At 37.3% G+C, this 24186-nt stretch overlaps 1 protein-coding gene across 3 annotated transcripts in view; it reads right to left on the reverse strand.

The window, feature by feature from the left end:
- The window catches only part of LOC128226655 (uncharacterized), a 54302-nt gene that overhangs the window by 20987 nt on the left and 9129 nt on the right, over positions 1–24186 (reverse strand). The window contains exon 1 of one of the 3 annotated variants that reach the window (XM_052936627.1): positions 23458–23536. The exons of 1 other annotated variant lie outside the window; for it this stretch is intronic. Coding sequence is in view for 1 of the 2 variants with exons in the window: in XM_052936625.1 (XP_052792585.1) it covers positions 3736–3773 (38 nt within the window). In the remaining variant the exon portion in view is untranslated. Of the gene's footprint in view, positions 1–3735; positions 3840–23457; positions 23537–24186 lie in introns of those variants that run through there. One more of the 3 variants, XM_052936625.1, reaches the window with a different exon arrangement.

Genomic DNA, 24186 nt, shown 5'->3' on the forward strand with positions numbered 1-24186 from the left:
GGTTTAAATCGCAGATTACATCACCTATCAGATATACTTTATTACAGATCATGATTGGAGAAGAAACGTAAATATATGTGCAAAAGGAGACCTTGCCGGATTATATATAGTCGGTTCTTATGGGATTAGGATTCGCCCTGGTTAAAGTATTATTGGGTTTATACTTAATTGGCATGTATCACTCTCCTGGGCAAAATCCAGTTCAGTGTGCTTAATGAGAGAGCAATAATGTTCCATCAGTGGGGATCGGGCCCACACAACTACTATAATCATAATGGCCATTGGCTATCTGACAAAATACCAGATTGATCAACGTGCCTCTTTCTGAATTAGGAGTATCAAACAAAATAATTGTTCTTAATCTGTATATTCAAGCAGATGTTGGTAACACGTTGTCATAATGTAGACACGTGGGCCCTTGGACTACTTTACGTGATGGGTTTTAACCTCATTACTCTTGGACTACACTACGTAATGGGTTTTAATCTCGTAAAATTTGGACTACACTATGTATTGGTTTTAATCTCGTTACATTTGGACTACTCTACGTAATGGGTTTTAATCTCGTTACTCTTGGACTACACTACGAAGTGGGTTTTTATTCTCGTTACTCTTGCACTACACTACGTAATGGGTTTTAATCTCGTTTCTCTTGGACTACACTACGTTATGGGTTTTAATCTCTTTACTCTTGGACTACACTATGTAATTGGTTTTAATCTCGTTACTCTTGGACTACACTACGAAGTGGGTTTTTATTCTCGTTACTCTTGCACTACACTACGAAGTGGGTTTTAATCTCGTTACTCTTGGACTACACTACGTTATGGGTTTTAATCTCTTTACTCTTGGACTACACTATGTAATCGGTTTTAATCTCGTTACTCTTGGACTACACTACGTGATGGGTTTTAATCTCGTTACTCTTGGACTACACTACGAAGTGGGTTTTTATTCTCGTTACTCTTGCACTACACTACGTAATGGGTTTTAATCTCGTTACTCTTGGACTACACTACGAAGTGGGTTTTTATTCTCGTTACTCTTGCACTACACTACGTAATGGGTTTTAATCTCGTTACTCTTGGACTACACTACGAAGTGGGTTTTTATTCTCGTTACTCTTGCACTACACTAAGTAATTGGTTTTAATCTCGTTACTCTTGGACTACACTACGTTATGGGTTTTAATCTCTTTACTCTTGGACTACACTATGTAATTGGTTTTAATCTCGTTACTCTTGGACTACACTACGTGATGGGTTTTAATCTCGTTACTCTTGGACTACACTACGAAGTGGGTTTTTATTCTCGTTACTCTTGCACTACACTACGTAATGGGTTTTAATCTCTTTACTCTTGGACTACACTATGTAATTGGTTTTAATCTCGTTACTCTTGGACTACACTACGTCATGGGTTTTAATCTCGTTACTCTTGGACTACACTACGAAGTGGGTTTTTATTCTCGTTACTCTTGCACTACACTACGTAATGGGTTTTAATCTCTTTACTCTTGCACTACGCTACGTAATGGGTTTTAATCTCGTTACTCTTGGACTACACTACGAAGTGGGTTTTTATTCTCGTTACTCTTGCACTACACTAAGTAATTGGTTTTAATCTCGTTACACTTGCACTACACTACGTAATGGGTTTTAATCTCGTTACTCTTGGACTACACTACGTAATGGGTTTTAATCTCGTTACTCTTGGACTACTCTACGAAGTGGATTTTTATTCTCGTTACTCTTGCACTACACTACGTAATGGGTTTTAATCTCTTTACTCTTGGACTACACTATGTAATTGGTTTTAATCTCGTTACTCTTGGACTACACTACGTCATGGGTTTTAATCTCGTTACTCTTGGACTACACTACGAAGTGGGTTTTTATTCTCGTTACTCTTGCACTACACTACGTAATGGGTTTTAATCTCGTTACTCTTGGACTACACTACGTGATGGGTTTTAATCTCGTTACTCTTGGACTACACTACGAAGTGGGTTTTTATTCTCGTTACTCTTGCACTACACTACGTAATGGGTTTTAATCTCGTTACTCTTGCACTACACTACGTAATGGGTTTTAATCTCTTTACTCTTGCACTACGCTACGTAATGGGTTTTAATCTCGTTACTCTTGGACTACACTACGAAGTGGGTTTTTATTCTCGTTACTCTTGCACTACACTAAGTAATTGGTTTTAATCTTGTTACTCTTGCACTACACTACGTAATGGGTTTTAATCTCGTTACTCTTGGACTACACTACGTAATGGGTTTTAATCTCGTTACTCTTGGACTACACTACGAAGTGGGTTTTTATTCTCGTTACTCTTGCACTACACTACGTAATGGGTTTTAATCTCTTTACTCTTGGACTACACTATGTAATTGGTTTTAATCTCGTTACTCTTGGACTACACTACGTGATGGGTTTTAATCTCGTTACTCTTGGACTACACTACGAAGTGGGTTTTTATTCTCGTTACTCTTGCACTACACTAAGTAATTGGTTTTAATCTCGTTACTCTTGCACTACACTACGTAATTGGTTTTAATCTCGTTACTCTTGCACTACACTACGTAATGGGTTTTAATCTCGTTACTCTTGGACTACTCTACGAAGTGGATTTTTATTCTCGTTTCTCTTGGACTACACTAAGTAATTGGTTTTAATCTCGTTACTCTTGGACTACACTACGTTATGGGTTTTAATCTCTTTACTCTTGGACTACACTATGTAATTGGTTTTAATCTCGTTACTCTTGGACTACACTACGTCATGGGTTTTAATTTCTTTACTCTTGGACTACACTATGTTATTGGTTTTAATCTCGTTACTCTTGGACTACACTACGCAATGGGTTTTAATCTCGTTACTCTTGGACTACACTTTGTAATGGGTTTTAATCTCGTTACTCTTGGACTACACAACGAAATGGGTTTTAATCTCGTTACTCTTGGACTACTCTACGAAGTGGGTTTTAATCTCGTTACTCTTGGACTACACTACGAAGTGGGTTTTAATCTCGTTTCTCTTGGACTACTCTACGTGAAGGGTTTTAATCTTTAATGAATGACTCATTGAAAAATAATGATATTTCAAAAAAAGAAAGCGACTATTAATTAAGCAGTCGAGTATAATTTTCCTAGTTTAAGCAGTCTATGCTCCTTATTGAATGCTTTGATGATAACATAATTAAAGGATATTTCCAGCATGTACCAGAAGTAAAACAGTGTTTAATAAAGCAACCCATATTCGTAATTGGCGACTGTAAAGATAAACTTTTATAAAGCATACTTACAAAAAGTAAAATTATGTTTAATTTAGCAGTCTATATTTGTAATTGGGAGTTTTATCATTATAAAACATATCTCCAACGAAAGTAAATTTGTGTTTAATTAAGACAATAGCGTATTGCATTGTGACGGTTCCGAGTAAATCTTTGTACAAACAGAGACTTTTTTCACGCAATTAACTGTACTTTTTATTGTTATTAATTATTGAACCTGACACAATACAATTCACCATATACCCAATTAATGTAAAAAGTAGATGCGGTGCTTATCATGCAATTATTATTTAAGAACTGGGAGAGATGCCCATACAGAAAACAGCCAAACATTTTCACATAGTGGGCCAAGACACAAACAAAATCAACAAAATCACCAACTTCATACAAACACACAGTCAAGAACTTCCAGAATATCATAACTGTGGTACTTACATAGGTGGTAAACTTTCATATCCTATCTGTTCAGGCATTGTTTTTAATAATCAGAGTTTTCATTCCATCTCTAAATCCTTTAGAATTTATAAAGAAGGCGCCTTCATGTTCTGTAGAATGCACTCTTATGTTTGTCTTTTTGTGTTCTCTGTAGACTTTTTTCTTATTTGAAAGCAAATAATTTCATATTCAATAGTACTAATATGTAAGGTCAAATAGCGCGTTAAAGCAATTGAGAAAACAATCAAAGCGATTTAGCTTATTCGGGTATGAAGAGAAAATCAACCGGGCAAATAACCTGAAATCATCTGAACTAGTAGATTAATGTTATTAAGCTCGATATAGAGTTAAGTGGATATAACCACTTTAACAATCCAGTTGTATATACATATCTGGTTTTCAAAGGCACCATCTATTTTTTTAATAAATTAAATATACACAAACTATATAGGTATATATAAAGTCTCACAAGCGTTATAAATGATATCAAAATAATATATATTGTATGACCACTTTTAGAAAAACAATTCTGTCATTTGAGACTATTCATAAACATCGAAAATTAAGGGAACTATAACCATTGGCATTACTTGTTACATTGACAACTTGAAGATAATAGCTAGCATTACTAGTAACATTGACAACTTGAAGATAATAGCTAGCATTACTAGTAACATTGACAACTTGAAGATAATAGCTAGCATTACTAGTAACATTGACAACTTGCAAATAAAAGCTAGCATTACTAGTAGCATTGACAACTTCAAGATAAATGCTAGCATTACTCATAACATTGGCAACTCCAAGATAAAAGCTAGCATTACTTGTGACATGTACATCTTTAAGATAACCGGTAGCATTACTTGTAACATTGACAATTTAAAGATAACCGCTAGCATTACTTGTAACATTGGCAACTTCAAGATAACTGCTAGCCTTGCTTATAACATTGAAAACTTCAAGAAAGCCATTAGCATTTCTTGTAACATTGACAATTTCAAGCTAACCGCTAGCATTACTTGTAACATGTACATCTTTAAGATAAGCGGTAGCATTACTTGCAACATTGACAACCTCAAGATTACCGCTAGCATTAATGATAATATTGACAACTTTATGAACACCATTAGCATTGCTTTTAACATTGACAACTTCAAGAACACCATTGGCAGTGCTTGTAACATTGACAACTTCAAGAACACCATTAGCATTGCTTGTAACATTGACAACTTCAAGAACACCATTGGCATTGCTTGTAACATTGACAACTTCAAGAACACCATAAGCATTGCTTGTAACATTGACAACTTCAAGAACACCATAAGCATTGCTTGTAACATTGACAAATTCAAGATAACCGCTAGCATTATTTGTAACATTAATAAGTTCGAGAAAACCATTAATTAGCATTTTAAGTAAATCTAGTAACACAAGTAGCTTTGGCAACTGTAAAGACAATTTGATCGTTTTACAATTTTTCGCGGAAAATATATAAATTAATATTTTAGAAATCACCATAAATATTTACAATAGATGATGACACACAGATAAATTTTGCGAATTCCTAGACCACAAAATTATCGAGAAAGAAAATGTTGTCTTTTAAACGATTTATGGAATTAGGAACACACCGAGTTACTCACATTGGTGGAAGACGCAAGTGTCCAGCGTGTTGCTCTTTCACTTTCATGGTCGGAGTATTTTCTTACCATTCACTTACATTGCACAACATGATATGATTCTTTTGGAGAAGAAGATATGTTTAACAATCCGTGCAAACCCTACAATCGTATGTATATAAGAACAAGTTTTTGTTCATTTCCAGTTTTGAATCGCTGTTTTTGATTTATTTGGATCGGCGTCATAGTTCAAATATATTTACTCATATCTGAACAAAAGTCAAGATGTACAAAACATATCAATACAATAGCGGAATATTTTTGTTTGGGTTTCGTTAAAAATAAATTACAGGTGTCGACTTTCTTTTTCAGTCTCTATTGAAAACATGTAAATGCCGATAGGAAAATAAAATCTGAATCAGTGAAATTAATGCAAATCCTCCGCCACATTGTTCGGTGTAATATGGCGTTCAGAAGTTGCCAACATAGTTCCCATTACATCGGTCCAATGCTCCAGATATTACCCCCATGTTGACATCAGAGTGTTCCAAACATTGCTTGAATACTTTTCCAAGTCGACAACGTACTTTTCTGAATCAGTGTTAATTCCAAGATCAGTGAATGTGACCACTTTATCCCTAACTGTTTATTCTAAAAGATCCATAGAGGAATAAACAAGATCTAAAGCACATCAAAATTGTATTTGTCCTAAACTACTAAACTATTCAGCTGTTTTGCCCTATCGATAGTGCATCTGTTGTCTTTTCACAAAACAAACATTTAAATGCCATTATGAAATCGATGCATTGTAAGCACACTTAAAGCTCTTATCTTAACAGAAAAAAGAGTCCACTCTTAATGTTCAAAAATCAAATGAAAACCCTAGGATTTTCAACTTGCGATTTATCGTTTGCGCATAAACAATCGGCTATGTTATGTTATCTAACTATATAAAAAATAAGCCTATTTGGTAAATCACTGCTTTGGGAGTGAAATTAACATTCAATGATGTCTTCATAAGTGAGAATGTCATGTTATCTAATTATGCATCACAACTAAGCCTAGTTTATTTATCACACAACTGAAAGTAAAGTTTACGTTCAATATACTCAAGTCTCCCTTCGCGTACAGCAGCGGCAGTACCTCGTGCCAGACTTCCAAGTAGGTGCGCGTACATTTGCAGGCTCTTATTTGGTGACGAAACATGTTTAAATAGCACTTGAAAGGACAATATACTTTTAATTTAATTGATCTAAAAGTTATATCATAGGTACTAAACGTCGATATCCACACAAGCAAACCAACAGCTAAGAGCTTGTTAACTGAGTGGTTAGGAGAGCCTGATCTTCAGCAAACAAAGCGAAAGCAAACATTTCCTGGAGTGTTGGATCATAGGTTGATATGCATTTAAAGGAACCCTACCATGCCTTTGTGAAATCATCAGCGGTACCCTGTCAGTGTGATATATACCGATGTTGACAAGTTACATTTCTGGTGCCCGATATATCGAAAATATTTTTTTGAATTAAATACTGTATCCCCCCCCCCCCCCCCCTGTCTACGGCTTTTTAAGCAGAAACTTATGATTTAGTTTTTATTGTTTTCTGTCTCTTGTTTTTTGGAGGAAAAACAAACAAGAGAGTATTGAATATTCATTTCGAATATAAGATGTAATCATAAAAAGAAAACTACAGTAGCGAGAGAGAAAGAGATCCCTGTAAAATGCAATATCACATCAATACTCCAGTCAAAACCCAGTCTCAATCTCACCCGATTTAACCACATAAAATCATAGAATGATTCAACATTTTTAAGGCCTGTCAAACATTGACAGTGTTCAAGGCCTAAACCAACATTTACAGTGTTCAAGACCTAACAAACGTTGATACACAGTGTTCGAGACCTAACAAACGTTGATACACAGTGTTCGAGACCTAACAAACGTTGATACAGTGTTCGAGGCCTAACAAACGTTGATACACAGTGTTCGAGGCCTAACAAACGTTGATACACAGTGTTCGAGGCCTAACAAACGTTGATACACAGTGTTCGAGGCCTAACAAACGTTGATACACAGTGTTCGAGGCCTAACAAACGTTGATACACAGTGTTCGAGGCCTAACAAACGTTGATACACAGTGTTCAAGGCCTAACAAACGTTGATACACAGTGTTCAAGGCCTAACAAACGTTGATACACAGTGTTCAAGGCCTAACAAACGTCGATACACAGTGTTCAAGGCCTAACAAACATCGATACACAGTGTTCAAGGCCTAACCAACATTAACAGTTGAACGTTAAAAACGTTTATATGTAGTGATCAATGCCTTACAAACGTTGATGCACAGCGAGCAAGGCGTAAACAATGATAATCAGTTATCAAGCCCTAACGAAATTTGATACACAGAGTTCAAGGTCAAACAAACTTTAACATTGTTAAAGGCCTATATAATACACTTTGATGCACAGTGTGCAATGCCTTACAAACATTAACAGTGTTCAAGGCCTACCAAACTTTGAAACACCGTGATCAATACCTTAATACCTTACACATGTTAATACACAGTGAGCAAGGCCTAAAACACTTTGATATACAGAGTTCAAGGCATAATAGACGAGCAATTCTGTACAACAACCTCAATAACCTCTACATTTCAGTCCTTTCCGATCGGTATGGCCTCAATACTTTCCGACCTTTGAAACTTCTCAAAGTTATGTTTACAGGCTACCAAACATAAAATGTGCCTAATCACACAGACATTCTAGTGCTAGAGCGTCCGATTCGCATGTGGGAGGTCGAGTGTCCAATCCCCAGCAGCGTCATATCAAATGTTAATTTGTACGTGCATGCCTGTTATTGTCTTGCCTGGCGTTTTACATTGAAAGTGCAGTACAGGTAGATAAAGAATACAGGTAAATATATGTTAGTGCCAAGTGGAACGAGCTTATGTTGTCTGTTTGAAATACGCGATAAGACTTCGTATCTTCAAACAGTATGATCGTTGTTTGAAACAAGTTGGCAAAAGTATGCGGGTTGTAAGGTCAATAATCAAGACGTTTTATAAATGGATAAAAGTCTAAACAAAATATGAACTTAAGAATGAAGATTTAGAGCCGGACACAAAGTCCTTGCTGTGAATGCTATGTACTTTGGATCTATTATAATAGACAAGATTGTCTGCGATCTCAAATATCGCACAAACACTGATATGAGAAGACGAACGCAAATCTTCAATGTTAACCTGTTATGGGGGTCTATAAAACAGTGTCGGTAAGTTCTACTGTCAAACAAGAAACATAAGTGTGTGCTTGAAACAGATTGAAATCGTGATATTCAAAAGTTCTGAACATTAGAAAACTTGGACATTCCAAACCAAGCACGACCCAAACGTTGACCACTCGCAGAGACGAATGAAATATGTAACACATAACAGCGTGAAGGTCTATTATAAAACATATTGAACATCGTTTGAATAATCTTGTATTCATAGTTTTAATAAGCAAATCTTCTAGTCAACAGTTATACTTTAAACTTTCTCGTATGCTTATAATGTTCTATATACAGTCGAACCTCGTTATGTCGACTTTTTCGGGACCTAGTGAAAAAAGTCGAGATAACGAAAAGTCGACTCATCCGAATTACAAAAAATATCAGTAATCCCAACACGTTTGAGTTGGATTGTACGATGTTTACATCCACAATTGAACGGTCTTGTTAAATATTTTCGTCGTGAAAACAGCAAACTTATTATTGAAAAATAATGTGAAACAAAAGAAGAATTATTTGTGTCAAATTTATTTCTTTTACGTTTATGGATCACACAAAACACATATAAAACCACAATTGCATACATTTGTACATTGTAAGATTTTATACCGGGTCCTTCTCTGAATTAGTCGACCAGAGCAGTGGACATGTTTTATACAAAACCAAAGAGCTTGAGAAATAAATGTGTCTTTAATTAAATACATAAACAATTTTAATTATTCGCACTTGCCAATTACATTTATGTATCCCCTAATTATAACAGTTTGTTATATTGACACGCAAGGTATTTTGCGACATGCCGCAAACCGTCATGAATATTTTCACACCTACGTCTCGATCTACAGTTCGACACAAAGAACATAGGAAATGTGTGAAATTCGACCACTGGGACTGAAAAACGAGGTCGACATAGCGAAAAAGTCGAGATAAAAAAATCGACACAAACAGATTTATTTTATATAGAATAAGAAGAAATAAATTCGGGACCGGAAAAAAAAGTCGACATAACCGGAAAGTCGACTTATCCGACGTCGACACAACGAGGTTCGACTGTATTTAGATTCGATGTATTTATAATCATTAAGTAAGATATTTAAATGTCTGAACTATTTTGCTAATACTATTTGACTTGAATCTTATTTGAATTCATTTATTATATTCCATGTTCTGTGTTGCATTATTGATATGTAAAATTACAATGTGGTTTGACTACCTTAAACTACATGTATTGTCAAACGAGGGTTACAAGGAGTTTGTTGACTAGAACAATAGAGCAATCTTAATAAAATCACATTTTCGTTTGACAATACATGTAGTTTAAGGTAGTCAAACCACAGGTATGTGGAGTTTGGGAGCCTGTTGACCTCCTATTATTTGGGTATCAGTTAAAAGGGTTGTTTTGCATGTACAATGAGCTGGAGCTATCAGAAAACTGGCGTATTTGTGGGTCTGATGCCTAAATGGAGCTATCAGAAAACTGGCATATTTGTGGATCTGATGACTTAATGGAGCTACCAGAGAACTGTTGTATGGGTGGGCCTGGTGCCTCAATGGAGCTATCAGAGAACTTGCATATTTGTTGGTAAGATACCTTAATGGAGCTATCAGAGAACTGGTGTATTTGTGGGTCTGATACTTTAATGGAGCTATAAGATAAATGGTGTATTTGTGGGTCTGATACCTTAATTGAGTCATCAGAAAACTGGCGTATTGGTCGGATACCTTAATGCAGCTATCAGTGAACTGGCGTATTAGCCAGATACCTTAATGGAGCTATCAGAGAACTGGCGTATTAGCCGGATACCTTAATGGAGCTATCAGAGAACTGGCGTATTAGCCGGATACCTTAATGAAGCTATCAGAGAACTGGCATATTAGCCGGATACCTTAATGGAGCTATCAGAGAACTGGCGTATTAGCCGGATACCTTAATGCAGCTATCAGAGAACTGGCGTATTAGCCGGATACCTTAATGGAGCTATCAGAGAACTGGTGTATTTGTGGGTCGGATACTTTAATGGAGCTATAAGATAAATGGTGTATTTGTGGGTCTGATACCTTAATTGAGTCATCAGAAAACTGGCGTATTGGTCGGATACCTTAATGCAGCTATCAGTGAACTGGCGTATTAGCCGGATACCTTAATGGAGCTATCAGAGAACTGGCGTATTAGCCGGATACCTTAATGCAGCTTTCAGAGAACTGACGTATTAGCCGGATACCTTATTATGAAGCTATCAGAGAACTGGCGTATTAGCCGGATACCTTAATGGAGCTATCAGAGAACTGACGTTTTTGCGGGCCGGATACCTTAATGCAGCTATCAGAGTTGTGGCGTATTAGCAGGATACCTAAATGCAGCTTTCAGAGAACTGACGTATTTGCGGGCCGGATACCTTAATTGAGCTTTCAGAGAATTGGCGTATTGGCCAGATACCTTAATGGAGCTATCAGAGAACTGGCTTATTAGCCGGATACCTTAATGGAGCTATCAGAGAACTGGCGTATTAGCCGGATACCTTAATGGAGCTATCAGTGAACTGGCTTTATTGTTGGTCTGATGCCTTAGTGGAGCTTTCAGAGAACTGGCGTATTGGCCGGATACCTTAAAGAAGCTATCAGAGAAGTGGCGTATTGGCTGGATACCTTAATGGAGCTATCAGAGAACTGGCGTATTTGTAGGTCTGGTGCCTTAATGGAGCCATCAGTAAACTGGCGTATTGGCCGGATACCTTAATGGAGCTATCAGAGAACTGGCGTATTTGTCGGCCGGATACCTTATTGGAGCCATTAGAGAACTGGCGTATTTGTCGGCCGGATACCTTAATGGAGCTATCAGAAAACTGGCGTATTGGCCAGATACCTTAATGGAGCTATCAGAGAACTTGCGTATTGGCCGGATACCTTAATGAAGCCATTAAAGAATTAGCATATTGGCCGAATACCTTGATGGAGCCATCAAAAACTGGTGTATTTGTGGGTCTGATGCCTTAATGGTTCTATCAGCGAACGGGTGTATTTGTTGACCGGATACCTTAATGCAGTCATCAGAGAACTAGCGTATGTGTGGGCCTGATGCCTTAATGGGGCCATCAGAGAACTGGCGGATTGGCCGAATACCTTAATGGCGCTATCAGAGAACTGGCGTATTTGTGGGTCGGATACCTTAATGGAGCCATCAGAGAACTGGCGTATTGGCCGGATACTTTAATGGAGCTTTCAGAGAACTGGCGTATTTGTGTGTCGGATACCTTAATGGAGCTATCAGAGAACTGTCGTATTTGCCGGATACCTTAATGGAGCTATCAGAGAACTGTCGTATTTGCCGGATACCTTAATGCAGCTATCAGAGAACTGGCGTATTTGTGGGTCGGATACCTTAATGCAGCTATCAGAGAACTGGCGTATTTGTGGGTCGGATACCTTAATGCAGCTATCAGAGAACTGGCGTATTTGTGGGTCGGATACCTTAATGCAGCTATCAGAGAACTGGCGTATTTGTGTGTCGGATACCTTAATGCAGCTATCAGAGAACTGGCGTATTTGTGTGTCGGATACCTTAATGCAGCTATCAGAGAACTGGCGTATTTGTGTGTCGGATACCTTAATGCAGCTATCAGAGAACTGGCGTATTTTTTGGTCGGATACCTTAATGCAGCTATCAGAGAACTGGCGTATTTTTGGGTCGGATACCTTAATGCAGCTATCAGAGAACTAGCGTATTTGTGGGTCGGATACCTTAATGCAGCTATCAGAGAACTGGCGTATTTGTGGGTCGGATACCTTAATGCAGCTATCAGAGAACTGGCGTATTTGTGGGTCGGATACCTTAATGCAGCTATCAGAGAACTGGCGTATTTGTGGGTCGGATACCTTAATGCAGCTATCAGAGAACTGGCGTATTTGTGTGTCGGATACCTTAATGCAGCTATCAGAGAACTGGCGTATTTTTGGGTCGGATACCTTAATGCAGCTATCAGAGAACTAGCGTATTTGTGTGTCGGATACCTTAATGGAGCTATCAGAGAACTAGCGTATTTGTGTGTCGGATACCTTAATGCAGCTATCAGAGAACTGGCGTATTTGTGTGTCGGATACCTTAATGGAGCTATCAGAGAACTGTCGTATTTGTGTGTCGGATACCTTAATGGAGCTATCAGAGAACTAGCGTATTTGTGTGTCGGATACCTTAATGGAGCTATCAGAGAACTAGCGTATTTGTATGTCGGATACCTTAATGGAGCTATCAGAAAACTAGCGTATTTGTATGTCGGATACCTTAATGGAGCTATCAGAAAACTAGCGTATTTGTATGTCGGATACCTTAATGCAGCTATCAGAGAACTGGCGTATTTGTGTGTCGGATACCTTAATGCAGCTATCAGAGAACTGGCGTATTTGTGTGTCGGATACCTTAATGCAGCTATCAGAGAACTGGCGTATTTGTGTGTCGGATACCTTAATGCAGCTATCAGAGAACTGGCGTATTTGTGTGTCGGATACCTTAATGCAGCTATCAGAGAACTGGCGTATTTGTGTGTCGGATACCTTAATGCAGCTATCAGAGAACTGGCGTATTTGTGTGTCGGATACCTTAATGCAGCTATCAGAGAACTGGCGTATTTGTGTGTCGGATACCTTAATGGAGCTATCAGAGAACTGGCGTATTTGTGTGTCGGATACCTTAATGCAGCTATCAGAGAACTGGCGTATTTGTGTGTCGGATACCTTAATGCAGCTATCAGAGAACTGGCGTATTTGTGGGTCTGATACCTTAATGCAGCTATCAGAGAACTGGCGTATTTGTGTGTCGGATACCTTAATGCAGCTATCAGAGAACTGGCGTATTTGTGTGTCGGATACCTTAATGCAGCTATCAGAGAACTGGCGTATTTGTGTGTCGGATACCTTAATGCAGCTATCAGAGAACTGGCGTATTTGTGTGTCGGATACCTTAATGGAGCTATCAGAGAACTAGCGTATTCGTATGTCGGATACCTTAATGCAGCTATCAGAGAGCTGGCGTATTTGTGTGTCGGATACCTTAATGCAGCTATCAGAGAACTGGCGTATTTGTGTGTCGGATACCTTAATGCAGCTATCAGAGAACTGGCGTATTTGTGTGTCGGATACCTTAATGGAGCTATCAGAGAACTGGCGTATTTGTATGTCGGATACCTTAATGCAGCTATCAGAGAGCTGGCGTATTTGTGTGTCGGATACCTTAATGCAGCTATCAGAGAACTGGCGTATTTGTGTGTCGGATACCTTAATGCAGCTATCAGAGAACTGGCGTATTTGTGTGTCGGATACCTTAATGCAGCTATCAGAGAACTGGCGTATTTGTGTGTCGGATACCTTAATGCAGCTATCAGAGAACTGGCGTATTTGTGTGTCGGATACCTTAATGGAGCTATCAGAGAACTAGCGTATTTGTGTGTCGGATACCTTAATGCAGCTATCAGAGAACTGGCGTATTTGTGTGTCGGATACCTTAATGGAGCTATCAGAGAACTGGCGTATTTGTGTGTCGGATACCTTAATGGAGCTATCAGAGAACTGGCGTATTTGTGTGTCGGATACCTTAATGGAGCTATCAGAGAACTGGCGTATTTGTATGTCGGATACCTTAATGGAGCTATCAGAGAACTAGCGTATTTGTGGGTCGGATACCTTAATGGAGCTATCAGAGAACTGGCGTATTTGTGTGTCGGATACCTTAATGCAGCTATCAGAGAACTGGCGTATTTGTGTGTCGGATACCTTAATGCAGCTATCAGAGAACTGGCGTATTTGTATGTCGGATACCTTAATGGAGCTATCAGAGAACTAGCGTATTTGTGGGTCGGATACCTTAATGGAGCTATCAGAGAACTGGCGTATTTGTGTGTCGGATACCTTAATGCAGCTATCAGAGAACTAGCGTATTTTTGGGCCGGATACTTTAATTTCACCACGTAAAGCGAATATTGTGCATAAAAAAACAAAACGTTTTCATATGAAAAAGAACGGTAAAGGAAAGTGTCGATCCGTCGCAAAGGACTTGGGCAATTTCCATTTACCGGCATAATGAATTACCTCAGATGAATGGTATCCGATAACAAAAACAAAAAATACGTTTGATACATTTGTACCCTATGTGAAAAAATTAAATAAGAAAAAATGAACAAATTAATGTATATGAAATTTGATACAGAAAAAAATCTTGATAGATCGACTCGTTTGATTTTGTAATAAAGATTGTAACCAAAGTGTGTAATGTATTTGCAAAAGCTTGATGATTAAAGCGTTTAATTTAAGAAGGAAATATAAAATAAGTTTATATACAAGTTAATGTGTGTGTTGTTGATTTTTTTTCATACACTCCGATAACAATGGGACTGAACCCTCATGTGAATGTTACAGCGAAACACTGGGAGTTTATCGGCCATCGTTTTTTTAACGCAGTGAAATACTATTAAGAGGTCTAAAGGTGTCCTATGATTCTATAACTCATTGGTATCAAATTCAAAACCTTGACAGTAAATAGCGCGATCATTGGTACTTTAATGATAATAATATCAAAATCTGCTCAATATCTAAATGACAGTCATTAAAGATATGCGATATGATTTGTTACAAATCGGTTATAACAAAAATACAAAATTCTCTACTTTTACACTCTTTGATTTTCAGCTGAAATACGGCCATGTTATAAAATATAATTGCGAAAAACGGGTCCAAATTTGAATAGGTTATTTACACAATGCCATGTTATGATAGATAATAAAACATTTATATAACGTACAGATAAGAATCAACACTAGCCGCATACAATAGTGCATATTCAATATACTTAAGGCTTCATTCAATATCTGTACCGAATATTTCAGAGCCTCAAACCCGGCAGAACATGATCTTGTGCAAACTACGGATAATCCAAATTATTAAGTCCTGATCATAATGAATAGTTTGTGACTCTGTACGGTAAGCCGATTATAGGAACTTTGTCAAGCAGTAAAGCTTATGTAGACAAACGGTATTTGATATGTTGAATATTGGAGGATGTCTTAATGACGTACGTCATTTCATGAGGTAGGGTAGATATTTACATAAGGAATAACAAAACAATTAGGGGTCAAAAGATAGTGTGTACTTTTACGTTGACTTATGTGTTCCTTCGTTGACAAACTATCCACTTAAAGTGCTAGCACACTTTTTACAAAACTATTCCATGACAAAGGTGATCCTAGCACACTTTTAACCAAACTCTTCCATGACAGAATGCTAGCACACTTTTAACCAAACACGTCCATTGCATGCTTGATGCTAGCACACATTTAACCAGACATGTCCATGACATAGGTGATCCTAGCACCCATTTAACCAAACATGTCCATGACATGACGCTAGCACACTTTTAACCAAAATTTTCCATGACATAGGTGATCCTAGCACACTTTTAACCAAACACTTCCATGACATAGGTGATCCTAGCACACATTTAACCAAACTCTTCCATGACATAGGTGATCCTAGCACACATTTGACCAATCATGTCGATGACGTATAGGTGATCCTAGCACACTTTTAGCCAAACACTTCCATGTCATAGGTGTTCCTAGCACACATTTAGCCAAACATGTCCATGACATAGGTGATCCTAGCACACATTTAACCAAACATGTCCATGACAAAGGTGATCCTAGCACACATTTAACCAAACATGTCCATGACATAGGTGATCCTAGCACACATTTAACCAAACACTTCCATGACATAGGTGATCCTAGCACACATTTAACCAAACATGTCCATGACATAGGTGATCCTAGCACACATTTAACCAAACACTTCCATGGCATAGGTGATCCTAGCACACATTTAACCAAACACTTCCATGGCATAGGTGATCCTAGCACACATTTAACCAAACACTTCCATGGCATAGGTGATCCTAGCACACATTTAACCAAACACTTCCATGGCATAGGTGATCCTAGCACACATTTAACCAAACACTTCCATGGCATAGGTGATCCTAGCACACATTTAACCAAATAGCACCCATTTTACCAAACATGTCCATAACATAGTTGATCCTAGCACACATTTAACCAAACATGTCCATGACATAGGTCATACAGTCTCTAATTTAATACCGAACGTGATAAATTCTAAAGCTACGTGCACGTTTTTTGTAAGAGCAACACTTTGAATGGAAGGAAACTTCAGGAGCATACTGTTCGCAACAGAATATACGTTTTATGTTCATTCCACAGGAACGTGTAACAGACAGTGATAATGCTTTAATGAATTTGTTGTTGTTTCTAAAATCAAATAAAAAAATGTTAAGGCAACTTTATATATTACGTAACATTACCAGAAGTTGAGAACCACCGTTCTTCAAATTGTCTTAATGTACGAAATACAAGTCTACGCTACGTCGGCAATTTTCTGAATACAAAGGCAATGCACAAATCATTGATATAAATGCAATAGTTTGTGGCGTAGGTAAAGTTTGTATAAGTAATATGATCAAACTTTGTTTTCTTATCAGTTTTTATGGACAAATTGGTTATGGAATGTGAATCAACCGATTGGTATATAAGTTCAAGCCAAACCCGCTGCTAGTTGGACGAGACGTTCATTCCTTCAAATAATTATGACTTCCCAAGATGTGTTGTGCATTACAGATTCCATTCAGCATGTCTGTATACTGTGTGATAATAATAGGTACGTTCAAAATTCCGACTCAAAACACACACACATATATATATATATATATATATATATATATATATATATATATATATATATACTTAAACTCGCCAACTTATTGGGACTATAATCCTATCCATATTTATTGGGACCTACTAGATATAATAGTGATACAGGCGTCACTGTCCTATATACAGTATAGATTGACTGTTGGAATGCTATGTATATCAATATACATCAGAAAATCTTGAGACATAGGTACCTTTTTAGTGTCACCAATTTCTTGGGTCAGACCCATCATTTTACTGGGGCTTTAGACCCAATATGTTATATATAATATATAAAATGCATTAAGCTATTGGGTCGAATCGGTATGATTCCACGCTTATCTTTGACACTAGGGCTGAATGAATTTAAAATTTCAAAATGTATGGATTTAGATATAACATGTCTTACTTCTAGTAGACATGATGATCAGATCTGTTAACAAAATTGGATCAGGAACCAATTTCCAAATTGGCCCACCAAGAGGCTTAAGTCGTTTCCTGAAAGTGGGGACAGTTGGAGGCAATCAAAAACTGACAGCAAGACATTAGTTTTTTTTAACTGAATATTGTAAAAAGAACTTCTGGATATAAAGAAGTATGAACAATCAACCCTGTAACCAATTTGATATGTAAATAGTTTGGACCCCGTCGAGACAGCATCTGTAGTTGTTTCATCAGGATCCTATTTATTTGCTTTGAAGGTTTATATCACTTTGAAATATAAATAGGTAATTTTGCCTCCGACTTCTAGATAAAATAGAATGTTTGACAATATTGACAATATTGTCAGAAAAGAGCATCAAAATATTTTAGTGATAGTTCTATTATCAATTTTAATTATTACATAATGATTGTCCAATTTGTAGGGCTGTGGATCGCCGGTCAAGTGGCGATCCGATTCGATCCACGAGTCAGAGATGACGATTCACAGATCGAACCACGAATCATCAGCATTAATTAACGACCACATAAACACCTTACGAAAATCATTTTCTTTAAATTTGTGTTGTAAAATAATATCTATTTTGATATTTGTGTTATAGCTTTCATCATCTGTTCATCGAAATTCAGTTTGAAAACTAGATGGGTGTTGTTTTCGAGCATAGCGTCGAAAACAGATGTCTCCCCTAGCATATGTTTGACCTAAAGAATGGGAGACAACTTTGTCATGAAGTAAATTAGAGTAATGGTTCCTGTACAAAGCAATCCCTCTCATTGAACTTTATCATTCTATGAAGTTTTATCAAATTACATCCAATACTTTTCATGGTATGCTCCAAATAAGAAAAAGTAGCAAAGGGAAATAACTGTGTAATTAGGTAAAGTAGAGTTATGGCCCCTGCATGATGCATTTCCTCTCATTGAGCTTTACCATTCTATGAAGTTTTATAAAATTCCATCCAGTAATTGTCATAGTATGCTCTTGACAAAGTTTACACTATTTAACTATTGAACAAGGGGAGATAACTCTGCAACAAATTGGCTTAGAGTTATAACTCTTGCAGGATGCACAACTTTACATCGTCATCTATGTTGCAAGTTTCAATCAATTCCTTAAAGTAGTTTCTCAGTTATGCTCTGGACAAAGTACACTATAAAAATATTGAAAAAGGGGAGATAACTCTGCAACAAAATGGCCTAGAGTTATAACTCTTGCAAGGTGCACAACTTCACATCGCCATCTATCTATGTTCCAAGTTTCAATCAATTCCTTCAAGTAGTTTCCGAGTTCTGCTCCGGACAAAAAATTCCCAGAAGAATAAGAAGAAGAACTAGATAAGAAAAAGTAACAAAGGGACATAACTCTGTGATTATGTAATTAAGAGTTATGGCCCCTGAATAATGCATTTCCTCTCATTGAGCTTTACAATTGTATGAAGTTTTATAAAATTCCATCCAGTAGTTGTCATAGTATGCTCTGGACAAGTTTACACTATTTAACTATTGAACAAGGGGAGATAACTTTGCAACAAAGTGGCCTAGAGTTATAACTCTTGCAGGATGCACAACTGCAGATCGCCATCTATTTATATTCCAAGTTTCCATCAATTCCTTCAAGTAGCTTCTGAGTTCTGCTCTGGACAAAGTACACCATTAAAAATTGAAAAAGGGGAGATAACTCTGCAAAAAAATGGTCTAGAGTTATAACTCTTGCAAGGGGCACAACTTCACATCGCCATCTAGCTATGTTCCAAGTTTCAATCAATTCCTTCAAGTAGTTTCCGAGTTCTGCCTCTGACAAAAAAATTCCCAGAAGACTAAGAATAATAAGAATAAGAATAAGAATAACTACAAATACAATATGTCTCCCCCTTTCAGAGAAGGGGAGACATAATAATAACAACACAGCAATGGAAAGATAGCAAATACTAGCAATACCCTTATGACTGTTCTTACTCAGTAGTTTCTTTCTCCTAGTGAATAGCTCACATACGAATCATTTAAGTCAAACGTTAATGCTCGCAAATTATTTATTTTACAAAGCGTGTGTGTATCAGTCCTGTCAACCAATAAGCCCGATTTATTTATTTATTATTTTATATCCATAAAATTATAATTAATTTCTTGTTCATTGTCATTCTGATTTAAGATTTAATTTCAAAACATGTTTTTGTGTTTTGAAAATTCATACAAGAATATCATCGAATCTTATATAATGACAAAGGTTCGTTGCTACCTATAGATTGATTCTTTACTTTCTGTTCAGAAATGAACAGTTTAAAATGGCAAGATAATGAACAAAAACGTTATACTTTGTATAACTTATATAATGTGCAAAAGATTGCGATCCACCGATCTCGGCAATGACGAATATCCGTACACGATTTTTAGGCCTGATTCACGGATATCCGAGTACTCGGATACTCGTAACAGCTCTACCAATTTGGATGATTGGGTTAATCAGTGCAGATAATTCGAATTATGTATACTTTTTATCATGTTTTATACGTTAATAATTGTTACTGTATTGGATAGGGTTAGTATTAATGAAGCTCGTTGTGTTAATAAATCGCTAAACAATAAACATAACTTTTTGTCATTATTATCAACACCTAACCTTAATACGTGTACCACAGTATTTAACCTTTTAATCAATGATGCCATTAAAAGCTTTAACAAACTAAGAAAATCCAGCGTTTTCAAACATTTTGTGGCCATTATACATGTATTTGAGCGTTGCAAATACCTACAGATGGAAACTTTGTGAGACACCGCCAGCTGTGAGAGTCCCAGCATCCAAACTATTTTGCATAAGAATTGACAACATCCATAATTCAATCAGTAATACCAAACCGGAACCGGAAGAGTTGTCAATTTAATCAAGTTCACTACTGTAACCATTATTTACCAGCAAACATTAACGAAACATTAACTCAATGTTAAGGAAATTTCGAAGTCCCTCTGTAACAGTCCCTAGGTCTTGAATGGACCGCTATTCTTGTACACAGTTTGGAGGTCTTAAGAACCTGTGTAAATTACATCGAATGATATCGAGGGATTACTGCCAGAAGGAGCTATGTGCTTCTGGCAGCAACCCCTCGATATACCGGTATAGTGATATATCATAACAGCGGTAGTAACATTTGCTAGTATAATCGTGAACTTGCAGTTAGAATGAGGTAAAATATGAAAGAACCATTTTAAAAAAATAATTCGGTAATCACTTAACCTATTCATTAGTGATTGTAATCAGCCCCCAAAAAGTTCGTCGATTAATCAGTGGTCAAAGTTGACGATTAATCGACTAAAGTCAACTAAAAGGGACAGTATTAATGTTTGTGAGAAAAGTTGCAAAACTTCATTAGAACTAATGTTGTAAAGGTTAAATGACTACTATAATACTCTTTGATGCTTGATACAGTATTGTTATCCCCCGACACAAAAGTTGGGGGTATATAGGAGGATATAGAGAACTTATAGAAAAATACTTTCTTTCAATTAAAAACTAGTGATAAAAGTGCAGTATTTTTTCGAAGGCAAAGACGCATGCCTTCTACAGTACTAATGAAGCATTTTCGGGTTTGGGCAAATTTCGTCAACGAATATTTGCGGCCGTCATCGTCAAGTCAGAGGGCTACTCGTCAACGATTCGTTGACTTTCTGATTAATCAGTACATCACTACTATTCATGCCTGAATTAATAGTGGGATTTTCCAATTTATTCCACGGAACAGTCTATTTTGATACAATAAGGACAAACTTTCCAAAGTGTTAAGATTTTTGATTTTTTTGGAAATTTCAGGTTGAGCAAACATAGTCCGCTTATCCGGGTCTACACCATTTGCCTATGTCTACTTTTGTCGACTTTAGGCATAAGTGCGTTAAAACAAAAGTGCAGATAGTTCCTTGAGCATTAGCCTTAAAATGGACTTTTCCATGCGATCTATAAAGACAAATTCAGTCTGAGATTTTGGGGATTTTTTTGAGAAAAAAATATGAATAAATCTAATTTTTTACAAAAGGTGAAACCCTGATCAGAGGGCTCCATCAGGAGCCCTCTGATCTGGTTTACACGTTTTTGCAAAGGACGCTGAAACTCGTCGCTAGGGCTGAATGGGCTAAGCGAGCACGTGTCACACTGACCGTCTACGCAGTTTCATTTTTTTTCAGGACACTAAACATTTTAATGGCTTAGCTCTACAATAAGCTGAAAAGCACAGGACTGCAGATCTAAAACGGCTGAAAAATGACGTTGTGTGGGAAAAGGACCTTATGGAGGGACACAATGTGCAAGATTTGACCAGACGCCTCGTTCTGCCCGGCGGCTGATCAAAGCCTGCACTTTTTGTCACATAGGACTGTATAGTCTAGTAGAAAAACATTTTATCACTCTGTGTGCAGTATAAACTATAAATATCAACATAAACGTGTGAAAGCAGCTGCTTTATGACGTACGTCATGGTTTGTTCCGCAATAAGGTCCTTTTCGCAGATGACGTCAAATGTTTTTGTCGCTATATTAAGAGGCTGCGGCCACACATAATTTTGCTTACGATAGTTTAACCCTGAACCCGCCGATAAAATTATCGTCTGCTTAATCCAAACTGCTTCAATCTAGGAAATTGTGGAAATATGTCTTGGTATCTGTGAAGTTGCATAGGGGCATTTTCAATGCATCTAAAAACAAGAAAAATGTGTTTGTGAAACACGAATGCCCCCCAGGCGGCACTTTTGTAAAAAAACTCAAAATTTCAAAGGAGCATAACTCCATCAAAATTGCAAACAGAGTTACAAACCTTGCACAGCTGGAAAGCTCGTCACAAGGAAGACACATGCCAAGTATTAAAGCTCTATGATCAATGGTTGAAAAGTTATAGCCAAGGTTAAGTTTTCGGTTAAAGGGGCATAACTCCTTAAATATTGCAGACAGAGTTACAAATCTTGCACAGCTGGAAAGCTCTTGTCACAAGGAAGACACATGCCAAGTATGAAAGCTCTATGACCAATGGTTGAAAAGTTATAGCCAAGGTTAAGTTTTCGTGACACAGACAGACAAACAGACAGACAGGGCAAAACCTATATGCCCCCGAATCACAGATTCTGGGGGCATAAAAAGAGGTGGCGCCCACGTTTACAGGCCGTGTGACTATGATTGGAATTTTTAAAGTCTTCTTACGTGAGCTAGCCCCTTGAAGTACGTAAGTTCGGCCACCTAAGCTATAGCTAGTTTGTTTATTTGCACATGCTCGTAAGCCATGTCACCCTGAAATAATTGACCTAAACATGGAACAAAATATCAATTATTTGTCTAAATAGATCTAATAGTGAAGAAAAAAAAGCTTCCGGTCGAGATATTATCAATAGAAAACATTATGAGCAAGTTTGGCGACACAAGGTTCTAAATTCTGGCCTATAAAGTGGTTATTAGGTTATTAGCAAATTGTTGACCACGCTCGTTCACAAAAGCTCACCCCGAGCTGTGCTCAGGTGAGCTAAAAAAATAAAATCGAGAAACGCATTATGGACGGATTTTCCGGGGCAAAAAAGTAGGTCAAGGTCAATGTCACATGAAAGGGACTATCCAATGAAGCAACTGTCCAAATATGGAAGCAATCCATTGAAGGATAAAATAATTATAGCACTTTTACCAAAAGGTGGTCCTGTGCGGACGCCCGCCCGCCCGGACATCACTATTTAAATAGACGATTTTTTTCGTTGAAAAATCAGTCCAAAAATGTTTGCATGGGTCCTACTTTTTAAAGTCATCAGATGTGCGTTTCCTTCAGCTAGACTCTGAAAGTAAGAGGAAGTCAGAGGTAGATTTTAATCTTGCTTAAAAAGAAACGATCTAGCTTTTAGCAAAATGACCTTGCTTGCCTACGAAAGATTATTCCCCAACCTTTCCAAACCTAGGTGCTAGTTTTAAGCGGTCTGTAAACCTAGGTAGGGACTGGATTTCCTAGCCTCAAGAAACACACCTCCAAGTTAATAATACATAAAATTCAAATGATTTGGGAATAAATCAGACAAAGCTAAAATTTCATTTTAACTTTTATTCTTAAAGAACTCTTTTATGAACTAGAAAACGTGTCCATAGGACACAGATGCCCCCACTAGTGCTTTGTCAAAAATGCAGATTTTTCACTAAATCAAGGCCCATAACTCCGTAAAAATACATTTTAGCTGGCTAAAAATACTCAGGTGCACAAATTGACACCCTAAATAATACATCCATGCAGTTTTAAGTCACTACTACAAACGCTTTTAGAGTTATGGACGACACAAACTAAAAATGCCGCTTTTTCACTAAATCAAGGCCCATAACTCCGTAAATATAAATTTTGGCCGGATAAATACCCAGGTGCACAAGTTCATAC

This window comes from Mya arenaria, chromosome 3 (assembly GCF_026914265.1).
Source record: "Mya arenaria isolate MELC-2E11 chromosome 3, ASM2691426v1".
NCBI lineage: Eukaryota > Metazoa > Mollusca > Bivalvia > Myida > Myidae > Mya > Mya arenaria.